Source organism: Lates calcarifer, linkage group LG7_2 (genome assembly GCF_001640805.2).
Source record: "Lates calcarifer isolate ASB-BC8 linkage group LG7_2, TLL_Latcal_v3, whole genome shotgun sequence".
In the NCBI taxonomy this organism is placed as follows: domain Eukaryota; kingdom Metazoa; phylum Chordata; class Actinopteri; family Centropomidae; genus Lates; species Lates calcarifer.
The window spans coordinates 5,582,432-5,597,048 of record NC_066854.1 but is presented as its reverse complement, the minus strand read 5'-3'; the positions used below and the strand labels follow the sequence as shown (position 1 = coordinate 5,597,048).

The 14,617-nt window shown below is 37.5% G+C and overlaps 2 protein-coding genes across 4 annotated transcripts; both read left to right on the top strand.

The window, feature by feature from the left end:
- The first annotated feature begins 488 nt into the window (after positions 1 to 488).
- Positions 489 to 5,812, top strand: LOC108892871 (uncharacterized). Of its 3 annotated transcripts, XM_051066034.1 has the most exons (6): positions 622 to 810; positions 942 to 1,131; positions 3,881 to 4,017; positions 4,187 to 4,307; positions 5,157 to 5,193; positions 5,276 to 5,812. In XM_051066034.1, exons 1-6 carry the CDS (start codon positions 747 to 749, stop codon positions 5,462 to 5,464), a joined length of 738 nt encoding a protein of 245 aa, XP_050921991.1. In that variant the 5' UTR covers positions 622 to 746; the 3' UTR covers positions 5,465 to 5,812. The 3 variants fall into 3 exon arrangements, with proteins under 3 accessions (XP_050921992.1, XP_050921991.1, XP_050921990.1); XM_051066035.1 differs by lacking the exon at positions 3,881 to 4,017 and having other exon boundaries at positions 489 to 810; positions 942 to 1,268; XM_051066033.1 differs by lacking the exon at positions 942 to 1,131 and having other exon boundaries at positions 625 to 810; positions 3,691 to 4,017.
- Positions 5,813 to 10,631: 4,819 nt separating this feature from the next.
- On the top strand, positions 10,632 to 14,583 carry LOC108892869 (OX-2 membrane glycoprotein). Its single transcript, XM_018690640.2, has 6 exons — positions 10,632 to 10,737; positions 11,075 to 11,164; positions 11,336 to 11,587; positions 11,862 to 12,176; positions 13,105 to 13,201; positions 13,342 to 14,583. The coding sequence occupies exons 1-6, from the start codon at positions 10,698 to 10,700 to the stop codon at positions 13,379 to 13,381; spliced, it is 834 nt and encodes a 277-aa protein (XP_018546156.1). The 5' UTR covers positions 10,632 to 10,697; the 3' UTR covers positions 13,382 to 14,583.
- The last annotated feature ends 34 nt before the right edge of the window (positions 14,584 to 14,617 follow it).

The window sequence follows — 14,617 nt, the reverse complement described above, 5'->3', positions numbered from 1 at the left end:
TCACATTTGTTTTGAGTTATGTACAGTCGTCTCCAGATCCTTCCTGATTAAGAGCTGTCATCGCCAAAGTTGAGGCCTTTCTGAATCTCACTGTAATGTCCTTAAAACTATATGAAGACAACACATGATGAAAGAGATGAAGGGACACACATTACAATGAGCTGCCACACAGCTTCCTATTTGTACTTTAAGCTTAGGCTTCTAAATATATTATGACCACAAATGCAACTATCTCAGTTTTAGCTTGTTGCATGATGTACAACTCTCACTGACAAAACAACTGTTAGACCAGTGCATGTAGTTCTGAATACAGGTTAAACTCAAAGTGAAGTCACTGAGCACAGGCAATACTTAATGCAGGTTCTTAGTGGATCCAGCTCCAAATGTAGCCTGAACATGTGACTGTAGACCTGATGTTTGATGACCGGATATCTTTTTATTTGCACATATAACATAGGTACGTTTTTTAAGATTAGTCTTACTGGCCAATGTTAAGTCCCCCCCCCCAAACATGACTATTTTGTTACTTTGACAAGTGAGTTAATTCACTGTTTGACCTTTAGAGACTCTTGTGTGAAAGCAGAACAGTCCTGTAGAGACACTTCCTTAATAGAAGAATCAGCTCAGACATCTGTGAAAGCTGAGAGTTTGAAGTTTGAAGAGAACCGTGCAGAGAGGTGTGTCTGTGCTCCTTCCTTCAGTACAGTATACTGCACACTACCAGCAGCAGCTGCCTCTTGACCAGTATGGGTGGATGGACTCTGTTCTTTGTTCTGCTTCTGCCACTAACTGTGTGTTTTGGAGACAGAGGTACTGTACAGAAACTAATCTTCATAATGTCAAATTAATGCAAGTCTTCGTTCTCTATTAATCTGTCTGTCAAAGTAGAAAACTAAACTTATGTGATTTAATATTCACTAAATGCATAAATAATGTTGCAGTGACTCTTGTGAAGACACTCGGGAGCAAACCAGATGTCACTCCAGTCTGCACCAACAACACAAAACAAGGCAACGACACAGATATCATCACACTTTTAGTGTGTAGGATCAGAACAGAGAGGAGCAGAGGAGAAGAGTGTCGTCTTCTGTATCAACATGGACAGGACTTTGAGTATGAATGTGACTCCAGGTTCCGACTCATGACAGAGAATCAGACTGTGTTCCTCCACCTGACCAATTTAACAGCAGAGGACAGTGGGAACTACAACTGTCAGTGTGCATATCCTGGTGGAACACTTATTCTCCATCTCAACGTCACTGTGGAAGGTAGGTGATTTATTTTAATGCTTTTGTCATTCAAGCTTTAAGACTATGATAAATTTCAATGGCAGTGTGATGGATGCACTTACTGTATGAAATTACAGAATAAAAAGTGCAGAGTAGTAATGTTTTAATTTTACTCAGGTAGTGAAAGTCCACATGGGTGTCGTTTTTTTATTACATACTATATTCATAGCTGAATGCCTTTAGTTAGTTAGCTGGGATAGTGTCGATGTCAGTGTGCCTTTTCTGACAACCATTTTCTTTTTCCTCTCAATCCTTTAGAGGATGAAGAGCCCAGCAGTTTGACAGAAATCTGGAAAGTGACTGCAATAACAACTAGTGTAACAACAGTCATCATTATCACTGGAGTCATTCTGGTATTTATCCACAAGACAAAATGTTATGGGTGAGAGACTATTAGAGTTGAAATAGTTAATATTTTTCTTTCTTTTTTTCGTTTTTTTTTCAGTTTGGATAATGACCTTCTCTGCAGTCTTACATTATTCATCCCTTAATATGTGAAGAAAAAAACATTTTTACATATTTGTATGTGCATGTCTTTGGTGTTTCCCATCACGTTTAAAGATGCTGTTCAAGGTCGACCACGTCTGGATTAACTGTATATGAAACTCCAGGTTCTGTGGTGAGTCATGTATTCTTTTATTCTGTATCTTTAAACTCAGAGAGAAGCTTTAACATTTGTAACCAAACATACTGCACATAAATATACTGTTTTATTTCCAGTCTTCACACATAATGATTAGGAGAAAAGATTAACTGAGCTTTCTGTTATCATTCAGTGATCATTTCATCTCATGTAAAGTGTGAAAATGACATGGAGACATCTGTTTCTTACATGTGGAAACCAGCAGTCAGACAATGTTAGATGTGATATGTAAGGTTTTAATTTTTACACAGGACCAAGTTGACCCAGATGACCCCTACACCAGCCTTCAGGGTCGGGCAGGTGATCTCTACCAAACTATCTCCTCAGTTCACCATCAACATGACACCAGGACAAATTCAGCAAGTAATGAAATAACTGTCCACTTGGAAATAAATGAAAGAGAGACTGATCCAAGTTATGAAAACCTTTAAACCAATGAAGATACATAACAGTGTAATATGTGGATGTTCTCAACTTATTGAGACAGTTACTGATCATAGTTGACTAAAGTCCTTCTGTTCTTAGAGGTATCCAATTTCATTCATATATAAAAGGTTTTTGTACATTATTGTTGATGCAGGATGTTTTCTGATTAACGATGGTTGATCTTTACTTCATGTGTCATCTGTGAGAGAGAGTAGACGTTTATTCAGCCTCAACATCTCCAGTTCTATAAACTGAGGGTGGCTTGTTTATTCACATATGCTCTGTATAAAGCTGTTTGGTTTTGACTCAGTTAGCGAGTCAAGAAAAATAATAAAGGATGTAAATACTATATAACAGTTCCTGTGGGAGCATTTCAGTTTGCTGACACACATACCTCGCTTTGAGTCCTGCACAGTCGTCTCCAGATCCTTCCTGATTAAGTGGTCATCGCCAAAGTTGAGGCCTTTCTTAATCTCACTGTAATGTCCTTAAAACCATATGAGGAGAAGAATCTGGGTCTTCTTGTCATTATTTCACATTACATTACATTATATTTTGCATATTAGTGCTTTGACAACGTCTTATCACTTGTGAAATCTTCATTTGAACATTGTGAAGTCACTTACATTGTGTGATATGTGTTTTTGTCACTTACAGTTGTGTTAAGTTCTAACAGTGTGAAGACGACGCATTGGTTTCTTTATGAAAGAGGTGAAGGACATTTCATCGAGCAGCTATGCTGCTTCCTATTTGCAGGTCTCTATATATGTCATGACCACAAAAGCAAACATCGCAGTTTCAGCATGTTGGTATTCTGACCAAAGTTAGTTTTCCCTCTAAGCATGACAATTTATCTTCACCAAACAAGACAGCTACAGTTATTATAGTCAATATTCATGCGCGTGCTGTCTGTCTGACCCTCAGAGTCTTAATGTGAAAGCAGAACAGTCCTGTAGAAGCACTTCCTGATTAGATGAGTTCCTCTGTGAGAAGTGAGAGTTTGAAGTTTAGCCAGAGAACCGTGCAGAGAGGTGTGTCTGTGCTCCTTCCTTCAGTACAGTATACTGCACACTACCAGCAGCAGCTGCCTCTTGACCAGTATGGGTGGATGGACTCTGTTCTTTGTTCTGCTTCTGCCACTAACTGTGTGTTTTGGAGACGGAGGTACTGTACAGAAACTAATCTTCATAATGTCAAATTAATGCAAGTCGTCGTTCTCTATTAATCTGTCTGTCAAAGTAGAAAACTAAACTTATGTGTTTTAATATTCACTAAATACATAAATACAAGTGATACTGTTAACTTCCTGACTGTGTTTCTTATTGTTTGCAGTGACTCTTGTGAAGACACTCGGGAGCAAACCAGATGTCACTCCAGTCTGCACCAACAACACAAAACAAGGCAACGACACAGATATCATCACACTTATAGTGTGTAAGATCAGAACAGAGAGGAGCAGAGGAGAAGAGTGTAAACTGCTGTATAAACATGGACAGGATTTTGAGTATGAATGTGACTCCAGGTTCAGACTCATGACAGAGAATCAGACTGTGTTCCTCCACCTGACCAATTTAACAGCAGAGGACAGTGGGAACTACACCTGTGAGTGTGCATATCCTGGTGGAACATTTATTCTCCATCTCAACGTCACTGTGGAAGGTAAATACATTTAAGTATATATCTTCATTCTTGGTTATTTCCCACTGTGTTGACATTGCATTGGACTGTTAACATGGTAGAATTATACCTGTATTTTTAGGTCTCTTTATAAATATTGTAAATATCACTGTCAGTTTTTTGACAGATTTTTTTCTGTACACTGATTTAGAGGAGGAAGCTGTCGCTGGTTCCACAGAAAGCCTGATCCCATGTGTTTTGATTGGTGTAGCTATAGTTATCATTATAACTGGAGTTATCCTGGGATTTATCTACAGAGGCATACATCATGGGTGAGAGACTGTTATAATATTCATATCTTTAGGAATGCTTCATGACATTAGTTAGTAACATCCAGTCATGCAAAGTAACTGAGTACATTTCCTCATGTTCTGTACTTTAGTACAATTTTAGGTTACTTCTACTTCTACTTCATTACAGTTCAAAGGGAAATGTTCACTCCACTGCAGTTATTTGTTACTTTGTAGATTCAAATTATTAATTCAAAATATAATTAAACAGTAAATCACACAGTAATACTGTAAACATAAAAGTCGCTGGTTTGTCCTACTTCTACCAGTGCAACATTTAAACACTAATGCTTCCATAGTTATAATCTGATAGTATAATATATTGTGTATGATTCTGAAATGAGTCATTCTGCATAATGAGTACTTTAACTTTTGGTAATTTGAGTAGATTTTGATGGTAATACTTCTGTATGATAAATGCATGCCGTTTACTGCCAACAGTTTTTACAGTGTGGTGTTGTACTTTTAGCATAAGACGCTCTTTGACAATATGGTTACATCATTGTGGTTAACAAATATTTACCTGAGGTTAATTTACATAACTCATTTTGTGAGTCAAGTAATATTTAAAAATACTTTTGTTGGTCATCCATTTTATTATTTTAACAATATCACTTGGTACAACATGTTTATCTCAGTTTGAGTGACTATAAATGCCCTGCAGTCATAAATGTCAAGACCTTGACTTTTAGTTTCATAAGTATCAGTGAAGGAAGACCTGGTCTTTCATTTCCTGTCTTGCATATAAAAATAGACACCACAGTGTGTGGTGAATATCAATGATAACATCAAGACCACTAATGCATTGTTGTTTGTCATTTTAAACAACAGAAGACAACAAGAACCACTGAGCAGTCGTCCTGGCCAGGTAATGGACAGAAAATGTCACACCTTCATGTATGTAGTTCATTTAAACTGAATCATATTTTAATACATACATTACTCTGCAGGAGACACAAGACGTTGAACCATACAGCACCTTCATACGAAGAGAGAGTGGACTTTACTCAACTGTTAAAATACATGGCTCCAACATTAATACTAATAACTCCAACATGTTTATGAGCGACACAGACACAGGTTCTGGGAAGTTTCACTTCACACTGTACCCATCTCCACATGCATGCGTTACAATTTAAGTGTAATTAGAATATTTGCCCACAAGGTGGCACTCTTTTGCTTTGTGAAATATGTGCCAGGTACTTAATTCATCTGTAGGAGTATCAGTGTATTTAACTTGAAAAGTTGCAGACTTAATAACAATAAGAAATAATACATATTATATTATAATGCAGGGTTTATCATTATTATCAATGTAACAGAGAAGAGATGCTTTTATTCCAAATTTTTATTCACAGTAATACCCCAGCTTTGTTTTTGTGTTTTGGCCACTTCTGAATTTGTAATAATTTTTAGATTTTATGTAAATTGTAATATTGTAATATGGGCAGTTCAATAAATTTAAAAGCCCTCACTTTTTATTCACAGTGGTGACTCTTGTATAATCCCTCAGACGACAACTAGATGCCACTCTAATATGAGTCGATGTAAAACTGAATATCAACCCAGTTGTGGTTTGTAAGATCATAACAAAGAGGGACAGGGTACAACAGTGCCACCTACTGTTCGTATGTATGAAATCTTTTTTTCAGTGTAAATACCAGTGGATGGTGAAAACTATTTTAATATTACTATCAAAGGTAGGTACTTGATTTAATTAATACTTCAGTGTGCATGGTAAATCAAATCAAATCAAATCAAATCAAATTGAAACAAATTGAATCTAGTGTAACTTAAACTTTAACTTAATAAGACTTAATAAGTCAATATAGTTGATTTATGTGAATTTTCTCCCTTTATTGCACCTTAATGTATGAGAAGGATGTTCTTTCATTTTCATCAGACGAACACCTTGACAGACTTTCAGTTCTTTGTTATTGTTTTTCTCTGTCTGGTGTTCCCCAGCTAATATTGACTATCCTGTTTATTTACAGAGGAAGTACTAATAGCAGTGTCTAATACCTGAAACCCCCTACTCTGTTTTGAGAAGATCAAGGTATGCATATAAGGTGATTTACTTTTCCTGCATTTCTTTTCATCTGGGCCTGTTGCAGTAGGTGTTATTAGAGGTCAAGAGGACTGATTCCCTCAGCATGACAAAGGAAGATGTTAAGGGAAGTGAGTCAGCTGTCCTGACTGTTGAGGTCAGCATTTGTTTTTGTCAGGTGTTAATGATAATGCAAAGCTGACAAACAAAACAGGAAACAAAGCAAACAGAACTCATTTAAGATGGAATATCAACTGATTTCTATCCAAACTGAGAACTATGAAAACAACTGAATCAAAAAAAGAAAAAGAAAATAACATACCTGTGCTTGTGTATTTGTATATTTTGATATGCAGTTGTACTGATACTAAGCCCTATTTACATTTTTAATTATCAATATAATTTCTCTAAATGAAATATTATCTGTTGACAAACCTGAAGATATTAAGTGTAATGAACATTTCCTTGTAGCTTAATTAATTAAATAATCAGCAAAGAGACTTCCTTGTTTGAAACTCCCCTTTCCAGCTGACTGATCATTTCTAATCATTTCTAAGTGTAAACCAGCAGATAGAGATTCAAAACATCCTCTTTTGCTGTTTAAACTACTCATCATCATCACACAGATGAAAGATCAAGGACAATACTTTACAATTTTGAGGTACTGGACAAATATTTTACACAGTCAACCTATTATAAATTTAGAAAATTATTAAAGACTAATCAGAAAATGAATTTTCCTGATTGATTAAAATGCTATTGATAATAATAATCAGATAATGTAATATATGTGCAATCCAGCAATATGGCTGAATTGCACCATAGGTCCTCTGTATGAAGACTCTGTTCAGTAGTTGTTGCTCAGGTGAGGCAGCTTAGGATGATCATTGCTCAGTAGGTTGCACAGTGCTCTGTAGCAACATGCTAGTTAGCTCTGTATGTTGTTATTAGTTGGTTAGCTAGTGCACTGAAGCATGAAGTTGCAAGAACAGCGAGAGACTGTCCTCCCACACTAAACATGACCCTGTAGGTCACGATCACAACTCCTGTCTGGTAAGGTTCAGACCTGCCATTTTCCATTCAGCCACCAGAAGACCCCAGACCTTCCCTCCATTCCCTGCACCATATCATGACAGCAAACAGCTTATTACGATCTATAATTATGTTTTGTCGTTAAGCCTGTAGTGGTCGTGTGATACATCCCTGTAGTTTTCCCTAAACCTGACTGAGTTGTTTTTGTGGCTCAACCTAACCAACCCTGTTTATTTTTCAGCCAAGTTGATCTGTGGTATATCACCTGACACCACAGGTTATGCTCCCAAGGGCCATATCAGACGGACAATGCTTACCCAACCATTGGCATATTTTCCTGCGTATTGATTTTGTTTGTAAAACAAAAGCTCAAGCAGCAGCAGCAGAAACTCATTTGAACCCCGAGTTCTTTCACCTAGATTCAAATTAAACTTTCTAAGAAAGGAAACTGAAGTTTTTTTGACATTTACTGGCAGACTGTGACTATCAATAAATGGTGCGTTGAGTTTAAAATTTAGAGAAGTGGCCTTTATGACCAAAATAGTCTACTGTATACTTCTACTGCCTCTACTGTGTACTTTCTGGTCTGATCTAGATCATGGCGTTGGAGCTTTAATATTAGGGCTTGGTAATATTGCTTAACCACAAACCACTAACTATGTTTTAGTGATGCATGCTCTTATTACAGGTGTCAGGTGCCATGTAGAACAGGTACTTCCCACATGAGTCCCTTATGATCAGGAAACACATGAACCACAATATCTATAATCTTAAATAGCCATATTAAAATGAATTCATTCACATTATGTACAACTTGATACAGTCCATCTGGAGCACACCTTAATGACTCATACATTTATCTGGGTTTTATATCATGAGTCAGTGTGATATTGAAATGAAAATGATGACTGATGATAGTTCAGTCACATTAAATCAAGACACAAAAAATGTCTTTATGTTTGTAATAATCCATTTAAGTAGTTTCTGTAAAAGCAGCTAGTAGTTTTATATAATCCATTATCCCATGTCGATGTGAGTCCATTCATCACTGAAGAATGTTGTCATATAATCTAGTAACTCTTCCTCAGAGCAGTTAGGTTCTTTCCAAGAACATGACCACATGATAACTCATGAGGAAATATACAGTACCTTCCTCTCCAGTCTGTTAAGTAAACAAGAAATAACAAACTTAACTATATAAGAATATGAATTGTTTCTTGGACGATGAACCTACAGAGGCATGATGAGGGACTGCAGCCATCAAACCATGCACCATGACATTTGTGTTCAGATCTGACCTCTGTCAGAACATGACCCTGCTCTCACTCCTTCCTGCAGGAAGGGTATCCTTGTGACAAAATGTGCAGTCACTGCACAAGACAGTTATGTACCCTTAGTGCATTTCCTTCAGATAAAATCACAGGGTGTTCCGTGTGAGGAGTTCATTGTACTTGGGGTGTGAGGGCAGAGGTTTGCAGTGACTTGTGAGGATTACTAAGCATGACTGTATAGTTGTTCTTTAAACTGAAGTGAAACAAAGTTTACCAGGAAAAGAAACAACTAAAAAGTCACCAATTAACCGCCAACTGAATGTCATAATGAAGTATCTTTGGAAAGAAAATAAGGGTTTATATTAAGCAGCATTTAAGTCTTTGCCAAACAAGTTCATGCAATGCTGATTAAGCTTATCAGCTCCAAGTAAGTCTCTCTGTAATTCACTGGAGGCCTGATTTCTAAACCTGTTGTCACATTCCCATGCTGCTGCACCAGTATCAACGTGAGAGCTGAAGAAAAGTTTCAGATTTTCCAGATAAAAAAGAAACTTGGCGTTCCATGGAAGAATTACAGTCTAAGGCTTCATCTACATTAAAACATTTTCAGTTTAAACAAGTTTCAAAACAAAAGCAATCTAGGCTCCTTATCAGAAACAATCTCTGTCCATACTAATATTTGTGTTGCAGAAAATATTACAAGAAACAGCAATGGCAAAAAGTAACTGCACAACAACTGCTAGCAAAGACACCAGGGTCAGCAACATTTGCAATTCGTTATCCATGCATTTGCATTCAGCAGTCAAAGAATAGGAAGCAGATGTGGGAGTCTGCATCATCATTTCCAAAAGTCTTGAAACTAAAACAGGACCAGCACAGTTTCCAAAGGCTTTGTTTTTTAGGGGTTCGAAAAACTCCAGAGTAGTGTGGATGCCAGGCGTCAACGTAGCAAAAGTGATGTGTTTTAAAGTAAAATGTATTTGGATGGATGAAGCCTTAAAAACAGAAAGCAGTCGTCAGCGAGGACGATAATTACTCTCACTGACAAAAGGGGAAGACAGAAGTTCCACACTGCAGGTTTGAAGGGTAATAACTCTTTTATGATCTGACTGGGATATGAGCCTGTAAATGAGAACTGAGGATACCATACAGTGTAATATAGTACAGTACAATATACTGGCCTCCATGCTAATGCAGGTGATTCATTAGTGTTGAGAAGCCCTTGTCAAACTCTTCTACTAAATATTTCTCATCTTGTTAAGCAGAAATACATAATTACTGTATTCCCATCAGGGTGGACTTTCCCACTACAAGTTGTGAAATCAGTTCATGGTGGCAACATACAACAGATATCACATGATTACAATCACGCTAACACCACCAAAATATGTATATTATCACTCTCAGTATTGGTGGTGTCAAAACCTCTAAACACCAGAGGCTTAACACCAAAGATCATGGCAGTAGCTACTTCTGCTTCTGGGATTTTTTTAACCACTTGAGATTACTGGAGGTGTTGTCAGTGCAGTGCAGAAATACAGTAAGTGTACAGTTTACTGGACTTACTGGACTGGAAAGTTTCACTGAAACATCATTTCAGTACATCTGCATTTAGAGTACTCTATCATCTCCTGTAGTCTTGTTATTTCAGTTCAATAATAACGTATTAGTCCTGTTATCATGTGTATATTACATAAGAATATCTAATATTCATATGATAACAGATATATTTTATTGTATCATGTAAATATATAATTCAACCACATGTACAGGAAGAGGACTTTTCTATGTATTCCTGATGGACAGAACCAATATGACACATTCATTGTAAAGCATTCCTTAATTCCCAGATTTCATATTTCACATGCTCATCTATGGATCGTAATAAAGTGCTTGGAGAACCCCTCCTCCTCACCCAGTCCACGTCATGCTCTTGGTTTCACTATTCAGGCGTCCTTATTTAAAGCTCAGCTCAGAGGGAAAACTGAAAGTGTGCTCTGTACAGACAGCAGGGGACGAACAATGCTGCACGTACTGATATTTATCTGTGTGCTGTTTGAAGGTGAGTGGCACTGACAGGAGAGGACAGCTCCCTCTATATTCAGTGTGGTAGTTCTTAATTATTTTAATGAATTATTGAAAGGAGCACAGCCTTTTTGGAGTCAGATATTATAATCTCGCCTATATTAAATCAAAATGTAATTTATGAGCTATATTATTACATAACATAATGTAAAGTAGTAAGGGCTTGGAGGGATATTAGTATTTTATTAAAAATGCAAAATATGCTCCGTATCTTTTATTTATAAGTCATGCATTACTAAATTACGTAACCAGTATATTTGTATGTATACATATTTTAAGTTTGCTTACTGACCTTCATCCGCCTTTATTTTCAGCCGCAGCTTCGCAAATAAGCGGGTATGGAAATGAAACAGCTGATTACGGCGGGGATGCGCATTACGGGTGCGCAGTGGCAAATCCTACAGGTACAGAGTTTTTATTTTTATTTAAACGTTAATTGCTTTATTGCTCAGTAATATCTTTGAACGGCTGGTTGTCAGACATCAAACAGCTCTATCTATTTCAACCAGCTCCTGGGTTTTTTTTTTTTTTTTTTTTTTACCTGATCGAGGCGTGTCATGTGGGCTTCCCAACAGGTGTGCTCCAGGTCACGTGGCAGAGGCTTTTCAAGGACGAGTCAATCGAGAACTTAGCGACCTACAGCAAGCGGTTTGGACAGCAAGTAAATGATCCTTACCGTGGAAAAGTGATCTTCACAGAAGCGTCCCTCAGCTCGACATCCATCACTCTGAGGAACGTGTCATGGCAAGATGAAAGCTGCTACATCTGCTCATTTAATGTGTATCCAGACGGGTCCAAAAGGAGGCAGATCTGCCTCACAGTGCAAGGTAAATTGCAGCAGTTTCATACATGGATGGACATTAAAAGAAAAGAATAAAATAATTCTGAGAGAAAGTTATACTTATTGGCTTTGAATTCTGGATATAAAGTCACAAGATATTAAGAACTCACAGTATAATAATACCAGCGGCTGACCTGCTGGTTCAAACCCAAAATTATGACATTTATTGTGACTTTTTAAAATGCAACTGATTCTGTAACATGATCATAGTTGGAATAGCTCTCAGTTCTCAAAATGATGAGTTTCAATTCTCCATAAAGGAATATCAGCAGTGGATACAAGGTCTGTTCCACGTGAGGAAGGAGCCAGGGAAATTGTATTTAGCTGCTCTGCTACAGGAAAACCCGCGCCAACAATTGAATGGGACATTCCACCTGACGCCAACCGGTTAGACCAAACACAGACTAGTACAGTATCCAACAGTGACCAGACGTTTACCAGCAGCCAGAACATCACTCTGCAGATACCTACAGGCTGGGATGGACATGTGGATTGTCTGCTGAACAATGGCATGAGGGGACAGAGGCGGGAGACGATCCCTTTCTCTTTGGGTGAAAAGGATCCAACAGATAGGGGTATGTATCAATCAGCTATAAAGCCAGTCTGGGGAATCCTGATGCCAGTCTTATTCTAGTGTACTGGATGATTAGTTCCCTAGAGGATTCTTAACAATCCACATTGTTGCAAACTATTCTTAGTGACAGGAAGTGACTGCAGTGGAATGAAGGAACAGAGTCGTGAGGTATATTCTATTATCAGCAACCAGTCTTTGGTTCTTAAGAAAGTCATCCACCTGGGGAGTCCCATTGCCAAACTTGTTTATTTGAACTGAGGCCCAGGAAGATTCCCAGCATTGAGCATCTTTACCTGTAATGCTCACTGACTGGATTTGATGTCATACATCCATGGGATATTCCACAGTGTGTGCTAATTAGAAAAATAATGGGCACATTTGACTTTGGTGTGCCAGTTTGCACACTTAGCTGCCTAGGTATTTGTTTCCCAGATCAACAGCATGAGTGTCCCATTGTTCACTGAACCAGGAACTCAAAAAAAATCCCCCAGATCCACCTCATGTAATGTTCACAGTCTAAACAACAGGGAATCAATTTGAGATTCAGTACAGTGATACATAAGTAGTCAGGGAAGTGAAGCCAATGCGCTGACTGGTTTATCGCATTCAACAGTCTGACTACGCAAATCCAGTGTAAACAGATGATTGTTGTTCCTCTGAGTCAGCTGTGCGGTGACTCACTGAAGTGAGATGGTTTCAGTTTTCTTTCTGACTAGGTTTCATGATCAAGTAAAAGCCAAATATCATGAACTCCCTGGGGAGGTCTCCTGACAGATGAAGGGTCAGATAAAAATTGGGGAAGTTAGATTTCAGCATTTAAAAGTAAAAATGCTACCGTGAAAACTTTCCACCTTCCTCTTTTTATGAAATGTCATTTACCTTATTCCTGTACTTAACCTTGACCCTAACCATGTGCTGTTTTCCTCTAGGGAAAGGACTGTCGCAGTCAGGAACTGCACTTGTAATCACAGCAGTAATATTTATTTCCTGCTTCACTGTTGCTGCTGCAATAATCAGGAGGAAACGGTGAGATAATTGAACTATTTAAGACATTTGTATAACTGTTGTATAACTGGGTGAATGTTCACCCAGTGCCACAGTATCTTATCTGTGAGTGGTGATCTGCCAACAGTATAATAAACTCTGTTTTTCTCTCCTCCCTGCAGGTTAAAGGGCAGCAGAAGAAATGAAAATGAGCATGTGTAAGGTTTGTCCTTTGAACAACCATCATGAAACATCGTGTCTGTGTCTGTGGACATACAAGCATGAAAAGCATGAAAATCTGCATTTTCTTGCATCTAATCTTTAGAAATGTGATTGTGAATTAAGCTAAAAACCTGTTGAATTTATATTTCTTTTAATTTCAGAACTCCGCACTTTAACTTTTTTTTTTTTTTTTTTAATTGAGCTTCAAGCAAAGCACTTGTTCAGACTTTGCAGAATGTATAAATGTGGGAACTATGACCACTGTTTAGGAGAGGGGGAATCACATGAGTTACCTCAGTAACCGTTAGGTAAGCAGCTAAATGTGTAGTTTACAAAGAGTCCACATAATAAACTACAGTCTTATTCATATTCAGAGTTATAGTGACTGCAACCCAGTGCAATAATAAAGATTTGCCCCGAGCAAATCCAACTAGATCACCAGTATGACAAGCTGATGTTTTGTTAATGGAGGGCAACTGAAAAGAGAGAAATGTCCCATGGGAGGTATGAATGTCACAGACTGGAGCTCTGCTGCCATCCAGTGTCCTTCGTGGAGAAAAAGAGAAAAGAGGGAGAAGTGTGAATCAGAATCAAGAGCAAAAGACAATTAGATCTCACCAAGGAATGTAAGAGAAATTTCAGTCTGTTCATTTGTCTCTCAACAAATAGGAACTGTTAACTTGATTACATGATCTGTGTAGTTGACATAATCTTGTTCCAAAATTCGGATATATCTATCTATATCTATATATATATATATATGTGTGTGTGTATGTATCTATAAAGTTTAACCTAGAGATAATATATGAAAGAATAGATATTATTTTTGACATATTGTTGTGTTGTTAATTGCACTCTTCTTGCCATTTTGCACATGTTCAGTGTTCGTCCGTAATTCAGATGCTATTTATTGCACAAATGCACACACATTGTACTCTATGGACCCTGACAGATACCTGAAACACATATTCACTGTGTGGTTGTGACTGTAGTGTTGTTTCTATGTGGATTTTGCATCGATGTTCAGACTAATTTCTGTCAAACGCTGTTTTGTCAACCGGTGTTGTGTTTTATGTTCATGGAGTTTCTCCACAAATTGTATTAATATATTGAGTTAATATGCTTTTAATAATTTATTTTCTAATTTGTCCATATATTTATTGTCATGTATTAATTAAAATGTGTATTGATGTTTCAAGTGATTTGACTTGTGTACAGTGTGTTGTCTGTAAGAAT